The sequence below is a fragment of the Argopecten irradians genome, chromosome 3, assembly GCF_041381155.1.
Source record: "Argopecten irradians isolate NY chromosome 3, Ai_NY, whole genome shotgun sequence".
Lineage (NCBI taxonomy): Eukaryota > Metazoa > Mollusca > Bivalvia > Pectinida > Pectinidae > Argopecten > Argopecten irradians.
Window position 1 is genome coordinate 13,113,856 of NC_091136.1, and position 15,711 is coordinate 13,129,566.

Below are 15,711 nucleotides of genomic sequence, written 5' to 3' on the forward strand. Positions count from 1 at the left end.
GCAGATAGACCAGATCCACGAATACGAGAATTTAACTGAGTAACTTCAGTAACAGGTCCTCCACCAGGTTCTTGGCGTAGAAGTTTATCTTCTAGTTCGGCGAGTGTTCTTGTTCTTTATTCGTCTGATCTTAATTTCTAGACAAAACCTATCAAGGACCTATCATCCCGTAGAGTAATGAAACTTGGAGCAGGGTCTACTCTGATAATGGCATGAGGGCCGTCGAGGGGGTGTTATTCAAGGGCGAGTCGCAAGAATCCATCACGAAGCGTATAACGCTTTTTATTAGTAATCAGGCAGGATGATGTGTAAGATATTTTTGTTTCTCGAAGTTGGCGAGTTTGTTGGCGGTTGCGTTTGAGAACATCGGTAGCGAATGAAACACCGACAGCATATGGGGTTGTTCTGAGGACTGGCGGATTAATGTCTGAGATAACTAGTCACAAACGAGAGCGATAAGTGTCTTTTCTTGACAAGCTGCATTTGATGTCTGCTTGGGTGATCCAGTTTGATATGTAACGCTGTCACCAGGCCATCAAGAACTGAGTTCGGGACGACTTAGAGCTCTGTGGATGGTTTAACTGGCCATTGCACACCTAATATTTTCTCTTTGATGTGACCGCCATCTTGAAGTTCATGCATAACGAGAAACGAGAAGTGCATTGGTTTTTTTAGGATTATTTTTTAAAAATCATACTATACCAAATGATTGGAGACTTGATCTCATTCAGCCTATACCAAAGGACGGAGTCGACAGTAGAGACCCACTATCATACAGGGGTAATGTTCTTTTATCAGTTCCGCGTTAAGTATACACTTACATTCTCAACGCGAGACTCACCAAGTGGTTGGAAAACAACGATATCCTAAGTGATCAACAGAATGAATTAAGAAGAAACCGAAGTTGTGTTGATCATATATACTCTGTATAAAATAAATAATTGGAAAATATCCAGAAAATCAACATTTTGTTTTGTAAACACAAAAAATCTTTCGATACGGTTAATCAGTAATGTCTGTGGTACAAATTAAAAAAAATGTTGAAGTTGATGGGATTTTTCTGAAAGCTATTACGTCACTATACGATGACGTCAGAAGCACTGTTAGAGTTGATAACGGGAGTAAAACAAGGATGTAATATTTCTTCAACGATTTTTATCCAATTTTGCTGAAGAATTAAAGGCTAATTGTCTAGGAATACATATTGGCATTTTGTTATAAGTAGATGACATTGTTCTCAAAGCCGAAACTGAAAAGGAGCTACAATCCAAAATTAAACATAGTAGAAAGTGGAGATTATCGTTAAACAAAGAAAAAACTAAGATTGCAGATTACCATATATGGAGAGATCAAGACATAATGTCCATTGTGGCGATATGGAAGTTGATTTTGCAAGTTCATACAAGTATCATATAATATAGTTTAAGTAGCAATTAAGTCTGAAGTTTACTACCTCGGAGTTGGCGAAATCCATGGGACAAGCTCTAAGTGCTGTTATCTCGAAAAGTTTATATGCCGGAAGAATGTCAAGTGATGTATACTAGGGTGTGCCCATCCGGAGAATGACGGAATTTTCAAAAACTTCAACAATGCCTTATGATGTATGACATATATTTTATAAATGAAAGAGATTCGTAATTCTATTTTATTTTGGATTAATATTGATTGGTCCTTCACCGGGAAGTTGCTTTTCAACTCGCATTTTTCACCTCACATTAATCAAGTCGCACATACTATTTAGGTTTTGTTCTGAGATTCTGTAACCTCAATCTTCGTGTACACTGTGAACTTGGAATCGGTTGGAACGTTTGTAAATAAGTCCGCTAAACCTGCCTATATTATTAGGTTTTTTTTATGTAAATATGAACCATATGAGATTGTAAACTTAATGGCACATTTTTGTTTTATTAGCTCAAACACATGTTTTACAATAGTTTCTATATATGTCTTGTCCTTTACACTGGGGATCTAGGCCTCCCGACCACAAGTCAGTTATCACCAGGTTTATAAACGTTTCGATGACGTCGACGCTAACGTAAATACCATGAAATATTTTCACCCTAGACTGTAAAACCAGGTTATCTGACCTGACGACGAAAAGGCAAATGACTTTATGAAACCCGGTAGTCATACAATGGCGTACATATCGCCGAGATAAAACGCTGCCATATCTCGGGTGTTGTCATGTGAGTCATGAAGATAACTGTAGCAACCTATGCACGCTTTTCAATTCTTTAAACATTAATCTTTGATATAAGGGATTCCAATGAATGCCAAAGAGCAAATCTCGGCAACAGCTTAATATATATCGCTTTTAACGTCTGAGAACACACGGTTTATTGTTGGTGTCTTTTCAATACCGAATTTTTAGTATCATTAATGACTGGATTTATACCAGTCAAGAACCACTGCCTATTTATATACGAATACACTAGCATGTATGTGGATCGATTTCATTGTTGACGTTTAGTTTAAAATCATTTCGTATTTGAAATATAGTTGTAATATTATGACCCTAAAGTTGACTGAATATTGATGAACATTGTATAACGGTATTCAAGAGAGATGAAATAATTATACGACGACTGTTTGATTGATTCATTCATAATTGATTGATTGATTGATTGATTGATTGATTGATTGATTGATTGATTGATTGATTGATTGTGTTGTCTAGCCCGTGAGGTCTTATTACTATTTCTACGACATCAATTCCACACAGCGAATGATTGAAACACGTGACCGATGTAATTTTGATGCTAAATATTCTTTGTTATATGTACTAAATATTAAAATTGACTACATATGATAGTAGATATGTATACATAGCATAGATCTCTTCATATTGCTTTGATTTCATTAACGCACAAAAACAGTTGCGATAAAATAGTTGTGTAACGTTACGTGTAAGTTTTTTTTTCTTGCATTGCAATCCTGGTATAGAAAAGGTGCATTTTCAAAGCAATCGATTTATTGAAATAACATGACCTGTAAACTATAAAAAATATAAACATGGATGTGAATTTGAGTGAACTTTGATTAATGTACATTCACTAAGCCATCTTTCGACCCAGTAAGAGTGTAAACACACCTGTTGTCTAATAGTACATGTATCATCGTGCCATCCTGAGGCCAACAAACCTGACAGACACAACATGCTATATTCAAAATGTAATATATTGTCTGTATGCAGTATGTGATTACAAACATGAAACACTATATACTAACCATACTGACTGAAAAACAACAAAATCGTCTACATTTAGTCATAAATCTAAATCCATTTCTCAGTTGTCGACCTCAAACAGATTGAAGGGAGACATTAGGAAGAACAAAGTTATTTAGGAAGAAGAGAATAAAAAGATCGTTAATTAAGTCGCCTTTTACGATGCAGTAGAGCAAGTACGCGATCAGCATTAGGTGTGTAGCGCTTTGTGTATTATAGTGATTGCTTATTGGGATTGTCTCCCTTCACAAAGTGTGTTGTATAGTTTAGAGAAGTTCTCTATCATATATTATTGTACGCAACGATTTTTAAGTGAGTTATAAAGATATATACCCGACAAGTCCTTCCTATCATTCTGCAAAGTGCTAAACCCTTAGAGCTTCCTTTAGTGTTACTGGCAGTAACCTTAATTTATTGTATATATTGGCTGCTGTAGAACTGTTATTGATTTATTACAGGGCCAAACCTCGTCCGAAATCATTCCTATATTAGTCTTAATCCAAAATTTCATTAACCTCGGTGTATATTTACTCAAGTTATCGTGTTCACATGGTTCAATAATAATAGGAAATGTGACGGACGAAGCACGACGCACGACGACGGAAAAAAAGACTATCGCCCTATGGTCAGGTGACCTAACAACCAATTGTATCGTCTCCCGTTATAGACACCACAAATTGTACATAATCTACATACAAAGTTTTATTAAGCTCGGTGCAAATTTACTCAAGTTATCTAGTTCACAAGAAAATGTGACGGACGATGCACGACGCACGGCGACGGACAAAAGACTATCGCCTATGGTCAGGTGACCTAACAACCAATGGTATCATCTTCCGTTATAGACACCACAAATTGTACATAATTTGCATGTACCTCTGTGACAGTAATCATACTATCAATGCGAGAGATGGAACTTGCATGCATCTAAGAATATATTTATAGCAAAACTTGACGATGTCCTATATCTACTGCAATCGTTCCTGTTTATTTTCTCCCTCATCAAGACGCTTCAACAAAATCAATCATTGCAACAACCCTGGTTAAGGATGTACTCAGAAACAAAACGAATACAATTTAAATATCCGGATACCACTTCGATAGCCATACACAGTACTTATCCCGAACTATTCTAGCAAGCTCCTATCATTCAACAACTCGATATTCAGAATAGACATTTATCAAACTTTCTGAATCAAAATTGGGACTTAACAACTGTTCGTTTCATCATAATCCCAAATGAGTCTAATAATTAGTCATAGGTTATATCAATTCATTTACATGTTGCAGTCCCTATATATGACCTTACTAAGCGCAGCTGGCATTCATCAGACATTGTGAACGAATTGTTTATTCATAACAAACATAAAATGTCTTGAGATTTTACCATAAATTGTTATCAAATATGAAAATAAGCATTAGAACTCTTTCAGTTTGCATTCATAGTCTATATGAATGCTAACTGGATAGAAGAAAATTTAACATAAAGTTCTTCATGGAATTTGCCGCTGACCAGATAGCATTTTGCTATGAATACCAACTGAAAGACGTTCAATGCTTACTTGAACTCACCACAGGTGGTCTAGATCAAAGATCGGATACTTGTCCAACTGTTTCAACGTTATATATAACTTCAATGTTTCTAAGTATAAACTATATCTGGAGACCAACGGGTCTTGATCGTGACTGTCCTGCTATTAACGGTATATGCTTTGTTGTTTAGATCATCTCTTTGAGATACCGATGTAGTTGGCAATGTGTGAAAATGTTGTTATTATTTCGAAATGCTTGTCGTCACAAAAATCCGGTGATTACATGATTTTTTCTCCAAGTTAAATGACCTCTTTCTTTCAAATGAAATAAAATATCAAACTGCTGGAAATCGTCACCAAAATGATGACCTTTATTTTATCTAGGAAATTCTCGAATTATTAAAAGAACATCGGCTCCAATTTTACAACTTTATCAACTGGTACATGATGTGGATTATTATTTCCAGGAATCAAACTGTGGTAACACCGGGAAGTTCCAAAACCTACCTTCGCGTGTGATAAAGTCACCGAGTGCTATAGACAATAGGTCTGCGGCTCACTGGTTTGTAAAGACGATGTAAACAAGACTTGGAACATCAGAAAAAAGTCAAAAGAATGGCTTACAAAAACTGTTGACAGACGTATATATCAATATCGACTGATAAGACCATGTTTTGGACACGAAACAATGTCTTGGTAGGAAATATATTATAGACAATGAGGTTTAATGAGACTGACTAATCAAAATCCCTTTGTTCGTCCAATTAAGGCCAACTAAAATCGTCTATCTCATGACGAGGCATTCCTGATCGATCCACTGCACCTAGAACTCACCCTTTGTAGCGAATCCATGCATAATATTTTAATAATATACGCGACGGCGTATAAACGAGAGTTTGCATTAAACATGATTCTGAATCCCAAAACATATTACCAATGCAGAGCACATGTATCTGACTCAATTACTAAATAAAACTACTCGAAATAAATATATTTCTATTCAATATATACCATTTCGATGCTATCAGTTTTGCTCCTGAATCAATACTAAAATTTCCATCTATACTAGTATCTCAGGATATACCCAATTGTTACTTTACAAGTCTAACAGAGCAATATATCGCTGCAAACAGAACCATAGTATACTAGGTCAAATACAGACATTGTCCGACGCTATGTCCAACTTAATTTTCAACATAAATATTGGCTTTCACACTAACACATTGTAGTTTAAACAGATCACGTTAAAAAGTGGACCAGTGTTCGTGGTGGTCAACAATATAATACGGCCACTTGACCACCATTGACCGTAATGACCATAGGTATAATATTTATACAAATATTTTGTCTATAAACAATCGTAGCTGTAGTGTGGAACTATAATGTGGTTTCCGGCGAGATATATCTACAAGGACATATATTTACAAGGAATATACTGATACATGTACTTACGAAGGTAGACTATAGGCGCTTATAGTTTTAAATCCTAATAACTACACTAATTATATATAGCCCTGACACCCACCAGCAATTTTTGCCCTAACACAAAAATCTCTGATATAATTTCTATCGCTGATGAATATTACCTCTCTTATACCCGCAGTTATAATACTGGCTGGTCTCGGGCATCTACAACAGCAATAGCAATTATAGTAAAAATAATAAACATCACATATAATTCGATTGACCTATATCCCCACAACTCTTTACCTTGAACAAAGTTAATAAAAGTATACTTTTAGTGGTTGATGTTTTTTGTGCGTTCTTTTTTCAACAAGTCTATCAATCCGCTAAGCACCTTTTTAAGGCGCCCGCCGTCTTGAGAGGCTGGAGAGTTGTACATGTAGCACGAGCAAGGTGTCCTAGTTGGTGGCACAGTGAGCAATCTCGGTCAATTCCCACCTATGTAGGGTATATACCGTAGTCAACCATAACTGAATTCACCAAAGTTAAGATGCCTGATATCTGACCACGGGCATTTGCAGACTGAGAAATAATCTGACAATATGTCTTGATAATAATATATTATCAGGGTTGGCAACTATAAGCAATGTGACCGAAGGCACCCTTTTTAGCTTTAATCAGTTATGTCATCTTACATGTTATAAACTATGGGCGACAATATTTCGGAAATAATAATCTTTCATTTAACGTATCACCCATTCCCAATGTGAAAACATCGCCAGATTCTGTTACTTTCCCAAACAACTAGCTACCCGTGTCCAAAATTTCATAAGCATATGGGTTTAAAGGTCATATGGTTACAAAATACAACGAAATGCGGTCACGTTGGGAATTTGGGCATAACTTTTTAATGATATGCCGCTAAAGTATGGTAGGTAGTGCTAATCACGGTCCATTGTAGACAAATTTACCAGCCTTAAGATCAGAGAATATTACCATGACACCTAATCTAATATCTTTCTTAAAATAAAATGCATGCGCCTTTGATCTGACCAAGTTAGTCTTCTGTCTATGTGGTTTTTAACCAGGAAAATTTCGGCGCATTGGGCCTCTTGTAGTTATCATAATCCAGCATATTCGTCCTTAAAATAATTATTCATACCCATCACGACACTTGTAATCCTATATTAATGTGAAAAGTAATACCAGTTGTAACAGTATTTCAGCACCAAAACCTTTATCTCATTTCGGCTTCATGTGTACCAATGCATCATGTGAAACAAAATGTCCGATCTCAATGACGCTTACTAAAAAAATGTATGTCCGTGTATTTTAACTAAGTAAGTGCAAAAATGAAACTGTGTTTCTATATACACAAAACCACGTGTTGAAGGAGGCTCCATTTTAAATAGACACATAAATTTTACCAATTTAACAAGGAATCAAAAACGAACGTTTTTAAAAAAAAAAAAAAAAAAACCCATATCATTCATGTTCTTTCAGTCATTCATCTAATACTTGCCTTTTTTCGGTCACTCTCTGTGACACTTTCGTTTCATGTGGTACTTAAGTGGTGTTTATATTGTAAATCGATAGCCTCAGCCTAGCCTATGTTCGGGGTGACACATTAATCCTAGTCTGATATGCATTTGTGAGGGGAAAGGTTCAAAGTGATTACGTTGCTTAGTTACGAGAGATAATAACTGATAAGAACGGTGTTCTGGAGTACATCTACCATACAAATAACATACTTCAATATGGAAATCGTATTAATATTGGAAATAAGAATATCAATAGCTTGAAAATCTGCAATTATCTTTATTAACATACTTACATGACGCTTTCCGTTTTCAGAAATAACATATTTTATTCTTTGGTTGCTCATTGTGTATATGACTGTTTTCATTAGTATTTCTTGATGCAATTACCACAATGCATTTGCATCCATATATTTATTGACATGTCACTTCTCATTCCTTATCTTTTTCATAGTTATTTATTCATTTTCTGAAACACTATTATTCCAAAATAAGGAACTTGTCACGAAAAAACGTGATATCACGTACCTTATCTTTTCATCCATATAGGTAAATAAACTTTCACCATTTCACTGTATAAGTCGCAGTAATTATCACATGACTTCGCATTGCGATGATCATTGTTCACTGTTTACAAGCAGACTTTGTGGGGAGTTTATACGAACTCCACCGAGTTTATACGAATTACATCAACCCCAGACCAACACATCATGCCGTCGGAGTCTTAGAAAATGAAGTCAGTTCAATTAATTTCCCACTAGTCATATGGTTGAATTCTCCATAAATGGATATTGTGCATTTATTATTATATTTTTTTCGGGATTTCCAGAGGTAAAGGTATCCATCTTTCCAAAAGTAAACATCATATATCAAGTCTGAAGTAAACAGTCAGTTTCTTTACATTATCTTCAACTTTCAATTTCACTTGTTTGTTTGAAACTCAAACCGGGAACACTTTGTTGTGACTTTTGGATGAGCAGCAAGTGTCCAAAGTAACCTAAGCGACACGTTTCTCATTTGGTGATTGCAAAAGTAACCTAAGCGACATGTTTCTATGACAGTGTCCAAAGTAACCTAAAGACATGCGTCTTCTTTGACGTCGTTCAACGTAACCTAAGCACATGTTTCTTCCGTGACGTTGTCCAACGTAACCTAAGCACACGTTTCTCCTGCTACTAGAGCGCGTTCTGTACGCTGACTTACGGCTGGATCTAACGGCGGAAGTGTCATTAGCCCAATGGCCTTTGACCTGCCCCCATACATAGACATGTTTTTGGTAGAGCCCCTAACGGGCCCTTCGAATTCAGCACGCAATGAACCCCTTCTAGAGACCGGCCTGGATTGCGGTTTCCTGTCACAATAGTCCCATTGAGATCTCTGTTGCGGTGTTAACGCGTGCACTGGACCCTGTTGGGTTTGACATGTCTTAGGAGTTATCGGCCCTTGGTTGGGACTAGTGTCAATAGACAAGAGAGTTTTGTTATTCCCTGATAGACTCAGTAAAGTTTTATCAGATTTAGGCCTTGACAGGCGAGCATCCTTTTGATGTCGCATTAAGAACACGTTTTCAGATGTCGGTCTATTGGACCGCGCGGATCTGAGTTGCTGCCTTCGGTGTTTTTGTATTGGAGAGTCTGTGGGATCTATTGTAAGGACTGTCGTCTGCTCCTGTATTTGACAGTTATTTTTTGAGTCTGTATTTGACAAGGAGGAGGATATATCAGTGACCATACTGGTATCAGAAAATCCTCTAATACGTGAACGCTGTCGGGTTAAACCTGTAGTTGGTGAACACCGCATATTTTTGTGTTTATCGTTTACAAATGCATTCTCGTCATTATATTTACTGGTAGAGACTTCCTCAATCTGATTGCAATAGGTTTCTTTTAGAACCATTCGGCGACTCCGAGGGTCACCGCTTCGAACCCCGCAACGTGACATTGGTCGAACCTGAGATCGTGAATCATCGTCACTGTCATTAAAACTCTGATAAGTCGTTGTTCTCCGCACATAGCTAGACTTAGGTCTGTTAATCCTAGTGTTCACTGGTCTCTGCTGTTCTGCCATATCTTCAGTTTTCCCTTTGTCAGAACTTAGATCGTTACCATTGTGACAATATCCCAGATATGACTTCGATTGACTTCTAGTACAGCTTTGCGGTACGGCCAAAACATATACACATTTCAAATTCCTAAAATAAAGAAAACATAGTTCGATGATAATGATTACAGACTAAACGACTCCTGTAACGCTATTCAATCACTGAAGAATATTTTGGGATCTGTTAAATAACCCGAGTTCGCTACGAATCAATGATCTGTCAAATACAGGTATATATATATACAAATGTATGCATGTATTTATGTTGAGCATACCATTTTGTAAAAGATGTTAGCCTAGTTTAAATAATTCTACGCTAGATTTAAGCAAGGACCATGCATTTAACACAAATGCTTGATAGTGATATCACCAATTATTTCTTAAAACATTACGAACTTAAATAAGACGCAAGTCAACATTTAAAAACAACCGGCATTGTATAGAGAAGATATCTAGTTTCCTCGGCTGTCACTCCAATAATCCCCAACAGAGTATTTTATTATCTGGTTTTTGTTTCGGAGTAAAACCTGAGAAGATTACCGAGAACCCCGCACTTCAATAATTTAGATATAGTCATTACTAGTCACCATTACATTGCAAGTATGTGTAAGTAACGTGCCATTTTAAAGTTACAGTATATGTGCCGGATTTTTCATACCCACGTATCTAGATGAAATTTCAATATGTTATTCGCCATTAAGAAGTTACCAACATCTTGAGAATCACAATACTTACAATACATAGGTTTTCATTTTACAAGATATGAAAATGATTTTTGAAATTACTGCCAAAAATCATTATATTTACATTTACAGTGCAGTGAAATGAGTACATATGGTCAGACCATGAAGCCAATATGTGGTCTACAATTTTATTTAACATTTTTACATTGTTATTATTAATGTAAACTGATTTCTGCTAATATGTTTCCATCTAAACATGCATAAGACATAGAAACAAGAACTTTTATGTGCATAAACTCTGTATTATAAGTAATGTTTATAATGCACCATACATGTTTGTCTGTCCATTTGATAGATTTCCACGGTTTAATTCATCAAATCCTATGATTTTCAATAGTTTATCGAAGAAAACATAACATGTCAATATTTTGCCCAAATACGGCACATATAACTTTAAGCACATTTCATGTATGTAATGTTCTGAGAACAGGATCATTGTTTCTTTTCTGAAGGATTTTAAAGAATTAACTCTATTTCCCCTATTGGGCCCCACTCTTTCTGCTACAGGGGATCAGAGTCACAATTTATGCAGATTCTATTCCCCTTCCACAGAAAATACTTCTGACAAAATTTGGTTACAATCCATGCAAAACTCTAAGACTAGTAGGAGTTTAATGATTTACCTATATTGCCCTATTAGCCCCGCCCCTCCTGCCCCCGGAAGGTTAGAGCCAAAATTTAAACAAACTCTACTCCCCCTAAGGATGTTTCTGGCCAAATTTGGTTACAATCCACGCAGAACCCAATGGCTAGTAGCAATTCATAGGAAATGTTGATGAACGGATGGACGGACGGACGGACGACAGACGCCGCGCCATGGCATCAGCTAAAACATATCTGAAGAAATAACTTTACAATTACTAATATCATTGTAAAATGTGAAATGTGTGTTTCTCAAAATGTTGGTAACTTTTTGTGATGAATTACACATTAAAAACTGTCCTTGTGTCGTGAGCACGGCACAACAACGGCATAACTTAATATAACTATCACCTCCTCTACATATTAAAATATGTGACTTAATGACATTTAATAACAACTCAAATTCAATAATAAAATGGTTTACTCACCACTCCAACGCAGTATAAGTCCAACATTGAAAGCGTAGTGAAGGAAAACAGATATCAACAATTGGAATAAACTACTCAAGTAACGATGTTGACGTCTCGCTAAGGGCTGAGCGATAAGGTCGGTCAATTGCAATTATAAGGCGATAGTCGATTCACCTTAGTAGCTATCTATATATAACTCAAAGTCTCAAATAATGATTAACCTTAGCAGGCTCTATAGATCCCTGTGTGGAACGTCCGTACACAGGAATGCTACACCTGTGTTTATCGCGGTACATAGATATACCTGTGTACATACCTCTCTGTGTATGTGTATCCATACATGCATAAATACCACAAAGCAGCTGTGTATCCCAGGTATGAATACCTTATGTAGACGTCATTCTACCAGTGTGGACAAAATATTGCCGAAATATCGAAACGACCTTCAACTTTATCAAGATACAGAAAACAAACAAAATTCTATCTTACTGACGGTTACAAATGGCTTCAAAACACAAACAAAAACACAATCAGAACATCAGTAAATAAAAGTGATAGTACATATAACAGCGTGTCGTCTGGATGAGTGTAAGCTAACCTTTACAACTGGTGCATGCAGAGCACGACATTTAAGGTTTTTTAACCTAGTGATATTGTGTATGTTTATATATAGCTATACTTAAAGTTATATGTGCCATATTTGTCATACTCACGAATCAAGAAGGGCTTTTAATATGTTATCCATTACTAAAAGTTACCAACATTTTGAAAATTACAGTATTTTCAGTGCATAGGTTTTTACGAGTACAAATACGAGCTGAAAATGGTTGTTTGCAGTACTACCAAAAATCATTATATGATTTACACCTTAAATACAGTCAGACCATGAAGCATAATTGTGGTTTACATTTTTCAGTGTTATTAGTATTTGTAAAGTGACTTCTGCAGGTATGTTTCCATCTAAACATATCTTCAGTGTAAGGCATAAAAACAACCATTTTACAGTACATAATGTCTGTGTTGTGGCTAATGATTATAAGGCATCTGAAGCCATTTGAATGATTTTTCACAGCTTAATTCACCAAACCTTTTGGTGTTCAATGTATTAATGAAGAAAAAAGCATTTTATTTTGCCCTGTTACGGCACATATAACTTTAAATAAACATAACTCAGTTGATAAAAAGTGTGTATGAAAGGTCAAACAAACGTCCCTTTTACATGCTATACGCATGAGTAAACATAATAACATGATTATTTGGTAACATTGATATGAACAGAACCCTATGGACTTGCTAAACTGAAATATGTTCCATTTTTTGTATACCGGTATTTTGCTAAATTTAAAAAGCAGCACAACAATCTACAATTCAATAATAATTCCTAAGGTAAGGTCTGATACATTAGTTTATACATATACAAGTACCTGTATAAGGAAATTTTCCACGAAAATCAATATACATAGTTTACCAATACAATATATAACAACAGTTGTGTAACATAGCCAAGATATGTTGAAGAGACTATTATTATCAAGAAAATAGCAAATAGATATTTACAAAATATGTACAAGTTCAAGTCTAATAATTAGTAACTAGTTGAGATTTAATCGTAGCACTAAGGATCACATGCTTTCAGGAGCCTATACAAAAAATCTAAACTAATCTAAGTCACTGTTTGAAAAAATCATAGACGAATTCTTTACCCAACAAGGCGTTACATCAATCAAAATCTCATTCTGGTAAATTATGAAGTGATCACATGAATTCTAATCCAAAATTATTCACCCAAAAGCACCAGTACTCGTCATGAATTTCGCTATTTTTATCACAATGCAAAATAATATGGGTAACATGATCATTAAAAAATTGACATAATTCAGTGCAATTTGATATTCATGAGTTTACACCAATATTCAAATTACAATGTTCATGACTATTATTACTCAATCCACAAAAAATGATCTATTACTGATAATAAATTAAAAACATACCACCTTTAGGCGTGGTTTTTAGTTCAAATGCTTAATGGTCTCTACACATAGAAGAAACTATTAAAACCTGTATGTAAAAGGTAACAGCGTTAAGAAAAAAAAATCTAGCGGGAACACTTTATTCCGAATTCATAGAGTATTTGTGTTGTCTGTGTTGGAGTGCGTGAGGTATGTGATGGTTGTTCTCTGGCAGATGTAAATAAACTGAAACAAGTACAACGCGAGTCAGCATGAATTATCACCGACATGCCATCATTCTGTAGTAAATTATCTCTATATAAAGAATCACATTTACAACCATTATCTGTGAGAATGCAATTAGCAAACGTTCAATCTTCTTCCTCCAAGAGTAGGAGAATGTAAATCATGACATTGTCTGGAACAACGAAAATTATACAGTACTACATATTCGATTGTCTACTTCTTGTGAGTCCTTCTTTCCATCTTCCATTAGGTTATGTAACAGTTTATCTGTAGATGTCAGAGAACAGCCTTTCATCAACAGTCTTAAATCTAAAATGAATAAATACATTATAAGCATAAATTGGTATTACACTATCCATTTAGTACCACATCAATGTCTCTACGTTTATATATGAAAATGTTATGAAACTATATTATATTGTACATGCATATTTATGTAAATAATAAGTTGTGAGGAAAATGCTTTCTAAGTTGTAAAAACTTCTGTCTGAAAATTCACATTTTCATTGTTTAAGTCCCAGTAAATTAATCATTAGAATAGAGATAATATTTTTTGCAGTTTCTGCATGTAAATATTGGGTTTGTGAAGCTCAGTTAAGAAAACTGATGAAAAATTAAAGAAGTAGGTCATAGTGACCTAATTAAGCATATGTTCTATTTTAGCATAAAAATTCAAATTAAATATTTTTGCAGGAAACTAAGATTGTTCAACGATTTGAAAGCTTGAGATTGAAGTTTAGTACTGCATGTGGATCTTGACATGACCTGCTGAAGGTGATAACATTCTAGGGTCACATTGACTAGCTATATAGGTCACGTGCATAAATTAAGTCATATTAAATTAATGGTATCATCTTTCCATAAAGCATCCGCTGTTTTTCCATGTTTAAAACAGGTTTTTAAAAATGATTTAAGCATGATTTATGCGCTTATTTCAAGCAACGCCTTCATTGAAGGATGTAAGAATTGCGCCTTCTGCCTCGCTGTATGATAGTAAAAGGCGACTAAATTTGGATTTTATAATTTCGTGGTTACCTAGATGAAAATACTTAATTTTTCAACCATTTGACAGCTTTAGAGTGACGTTTAGGGCTTTATTTGGATTTTGTCATGATAGAACGAAAATACGTACCCGGTCTGCTATACCTTTCGGCCGGGTATTAATTGGTCCCTATGTGTCCTAGTGGAACAGTGCCTCCGAAAATCACACGGGCACAATTTTCTATATTTTTTGTAGGTTTCCAATTTTTTTATGCGTATACAAGCATTTATTTACATGATATTTTTGCCCAAAACAAACATAACTACCAATCTTTTCACACTTGTACACTCAAATTCGTATTTGTACACTTGCCGTATAAAATTTTCAGAAAGGCCTTCATATGTGTATGTAAAAATAAAGTCTCCCTTTGAATTTGATGTTTCATGTAGTTCAGTTTTATTGCCTATATAGTAGCTGGTAATTGATATAAAACAAATACGATAAAATGCATACAAACGCTTTTATAACCATTTCTTTGCTCCATTAACAGTAATAGGCACCAATTGTAGCTAAAGACGACACAATTTTCTTTCTTGAAGTATTCAATGAAAGCTACGTATCTTTTGTCAACTATATTTGTCTGTATTTGTCCATATAAATAGCCATTTCACCATAGTGTACACATGGTCTAAATTAATAAGGCATAGACCTACAGGGGCCAACTCAATGAAAAATGGACGTTGTCATACATTTTTTTGTATTTGGAGGATGGAATGATGAGTATATATGACAGTCATGTGATTTTTTTTTTCATCGTTTCCATCCACCAAATACAAAAATGAATGACAACATCCATTTTCATTGAGTTGGCCCCCTGTAGGCATAGACTAACATAAAAGCACAAATTTTACTTTCTGTGTATTTCTACTTTCACTTTAA

At 35.2% G+C, this 15,711-nt stretch overlaps 1 protein-coding gene across 1 annotated transcript; it reads right to left on the bottom strand.

Moving 5' to 3' along the window:
• Window positions 1-7,964: 7,964 nt before the first annotated feature.
• On the bottom strand, window positions 7,965-11,950 carry LOC138317589 (uncharacterized). The gene is made up of 2 exons (XM_069259365.1): window positions 11,614-11,950; window positions 7,965-9,891 (listed from the first exon to the last, which is right to left on the bottom strand). The coding sequence occupies exon 2, from the start codon at window positions 9,765-9,767 to the stop codon at window positions 8,853-8,855; it is 915 nt and encodes a 304-aa protein (XP_069115466.1). The 5' UTR covers window positions 9,768-9,891; window positions 11,614-11,950; the 3' UTR covers window positions 7,965-8,852.
• Window positions 11,951-15,711: the final 3,761 nt, after the last annotated feature.